This window comes from Anomaloglossus baeobatrachus, chromosome 2 (assembly GCF_048569485.1).
Source record: "Anomaloglossus baeobatrachus isolate aAnoBae1 chromosome 2, aAnoBae1.hap1, whole genome shotgun sequence".
Lineage (NCBI taxonomy): Eukaryota > Metazoa > Chordata > Amphibia > Anura > Aromobatidae > Anomaloglossus > Anomaloglossus baeobatrachus.
The window spans coordinates 21184998-21188319 of NC_134354.1; the positions used below are offsets into that span (position 1 = coordinate 21184998).

A 3322-nucleotide genomic window follows, 5' to 3' on the forward strand; every position below is an offset into this window, starting at 1 on the left:
ATTATCCTGTACCCCCAGTGTCAGTGTCATTATCCTGTACCCCCAGTGTCAGTGTCATTATCCTGTACCCCCAGTGTCAGTGTCATTATCCTGTACCCCCAGTGTCAGTGTCATTATCCTGTACCCCCAGTGTAAGTGTCAGTATCCTGTACCCCCAGTGTCAGTGTCATTATCCTGTACCCCCAGTGTCAGTGTCATTATCCTGTACCCCCAGTGTCATTATCCTGTACCCCCAGTGTCATTATCCTGTACCCCCAGTGTCAGTGCCATTATTCCTAATCCCATAGACGCAGCAGTGTTTTCTGTGTGGTTGCGCGGCGCTGGGCTCACACACACTGGTACATCACATGTAGCAGAGCTGAGGTTGTTGGATGTGGTGCTGGACATTTCTGTGATATTATAAAGGGCTGGGCTCATCCCACAAGTACCGAAACCCAAGAGCGACAGAGAACACGCTCAGCTCTGCTACATCTGGATGACCCTGCGCGGTGACAGCGACACTTACCTCCATGTCCCCGGTCTCCGGAGAGGAGCGGACTCTGCTGCAGAAACTTCCCGGACCCTCGTGTGCGGCGTCGCCAACTTCGCTTCTTGCACTTTCCGTTCTCGCCTCCTGTCACTTCGCTGCTGCGTCCCCGGCTGCGAGATACCAGAGCGGGGACCTGCCCAAAAGAGCAGCCCTGCAACACTGGAGCGAGAGGGGAGGAAGGAGGGAGGGGAAGCAATCAGCGGATATATATAGACCAAATCTAAACAGATACTGCGAGCAAAGCGGAGCCCAGAGGGCGAGAGCTGCCCATACATGGGACGGGGCAGGACAGGCCCCCACTACTGCCCCCATCATCCACAGGCAGGACAGGCACCCCCACTACTGCCCCCATCATCCACAGGCAGGACAGGCGCCCCCACTACTGCCCCCATCATCCACAGGCAGGACAGGCCCCCACTACTGCCCCCATCATCCACAGGCAGGACAGGCGCCCCCACTACTGCCCCCATCATCCACAGGCAGGACAGGGCCCCACTACTGCCCCCATCATCCACGGGCAGGACAGGCCCCCACTACTGCCCTCATCATCCACGAGCAGGATAGGCACCCCCACTACTGCCCCCATCATCCACAAGCAGGACAGGCGCCCCCACTACTGCCCCCATCATCCACAAGCAGGACAGGCGCCCCCACTACTGCCCCCATCATCCACAGGCAGGACAGGCCCCCACTACTGCCCCCATCATCCACAGGCAGGACAGGCCCCCACTACTGCCCCCATCATCCACAGGCAGGACAGGCACCCCCACTACTGCCCCCATCATCCACAGGCAGGACAGGCCCCCACTACTGCCCCCATCATCCACAGGCAGGACAGGCGCCCCCACTACTGCCCCCATCATCCACAGGCAGGACAGGCCCCCACTACTGCCCCCATCATCCACAGGCAGGACAGGCCCCCACTACTGCCCCCATCATCCACGGGCAGGACAGGCCCCCACTACTGCCCCCATCATCCACAGGCAGGACAGGCCCCCACTACTGCCCCCATCATCCACAGGCAGGACAGGCGCCCCCACTACTGCCCCATCATCCACAGGCAGGACAGGGCACCCCCACTACTGCCCCCATCATCCACAGGCAGGACAGGCCCCCACTACTGCCCCCATCATCCACAGGCAGGACAGGGCACCCCCACTACTGCCCTCATCATCCACAGGCAGGACAGGGCACCCCCACTACTGCCCCCATCATCCACAGGCAGGACAGGCCCCCACTACTGCCCCCATCATCCACAGGCAGGACAGGCCCCCACTACTGCCCCCATCATCCACGGGCAGGACAGGCCCCCACTACTGCCCCCATCATCCACAGGCAGGACAGGCCCCCACTACTGCCCCCATCATCCACGGGCAGGACAGGCCCCCACTACTGCCCCCATCATCCACAGGCAGGACAGGCCCCCACTACTGCCCCCATCATCCACAGGCAGGACAGGCGCCCCCACTACTGCCCCATCATCCACAGGCAGGACAGGCCCCCACTACTGCCCCCATCATCCACAGGCAGGACAGGCCCCCACTACTGCCCCCATCATCCACAGGCAGGACAGGCGCCCCCACTACTGCCCCCATCATCCACAGGCAGGACAGGCGCCCCCACTACTGCCCCCATCATCCACAGGCAGGACAGGGCACCCCCACTAATGCCCCCATCATCCACAGGCAGGACAGGCACCCCCACTACTGCCCTCATCATCCACAGGCAGGACAGGGCACCCCCACTACTGCCCCCATCATCCACAGGCAGGACAGGCCCCCACTACTGCCCCCATCATCCACAGGCAGGACAGGCCCCCACTACTGCCCCCATCATCCACAGGCAGGACAGGCCCCCACTACTGCCCCCATCATCCACAGGCAGGACAGGCGCCCCCACTACTGCCCCCCATCATCCACAGGCAGGACAGGGCCCCACTACTGCCCCCATCATCCACAGGCAGGACAGGCCCCCACTACTGCCCTCATCATCCACAAGCAGGACAGGCACCCCCACTACTGCCCCCATCATCCACAAGCAGGACAGGCGCCCCCACTACTGCCCCCATCATCCACGGGCAGAACAGGCGCCCCCACTACTGCCCTCATCATCCACGAGCAGGACAGGCACCCCCACTACTGCCCCCATCATCCACAGGCAGGACAGGCCCCCACTACTGCCCCCATCATCCACAGGCAGGACAGGCGCCCCCACTACTGCCCCCATCATCCACGAGCAGGACAGGCGCCTCCACTACTGCCCCCATCATCCACGGGCAGGACAGGCGCCCCCACTACTGCCCCCATCATCCACGAGCAGGATAGGCGCCCCCACTACTGCCTCCATCATCCACAGGCAGGACAGGCGCCCCCACTACTGCCCCCATCATCCACAGGCAGGACAGGCGCCCCCACTACTGCCCCCATCATCCACAGGCAGGACAGGCGCCCCCACTACTGCCCCCATCATCCACGAGCAGGACAGGCGCCTCCACTACTGCCCCCATCATCCACGGGCAGGACAGGCGCCCCCACTACTGCCCCCATCATCCACGAGCAGGATAGGCGCCCCCACTACTGCCTCCATCATCCACGAGCAGGACAGGGCGACCCCATTACTGCCCCCATCATCCACAAGCAGGACAGGCGCCCCCACTACTACCCCCATCATCCACAGGCAGGACAGGCGCCTCCACTACTGCCCCCATCATCCACGGGCAGGACAGGCGCCCCCACTACTGCCCCCATCATCCACGAGCAGGATAGGCGCCCCCACTACTGCCTCCATCATCCA

General features: G+C 63.1%; 1 protein-coding gene across 1 annotated transcript in view; it reads right to left on the reverse strand.

The window, feature by feature from the left end:
* Nucleotides 1-702, reverse strand: part of RCSD1 (RCSD domain containing 1) — a 92784-nt gene extending 92082 nt beyond the window's left edge. Inside the window, exon 1 of the mRNA XM_075334913.1 lies at nucleotides 506-702. Within this exon, the coding sequence (XP_075191028.1) occupies nucleotides 506-511 (6 nt within the window). The 5' untranslated portion in view covers nucleotides 512-702. The remainder of the gene's footprint in view (nucleotides 1-505) is intronic.
* Between the last annotated feature and the right edge of the window lie 2620 nt (nucleotides 703-3322).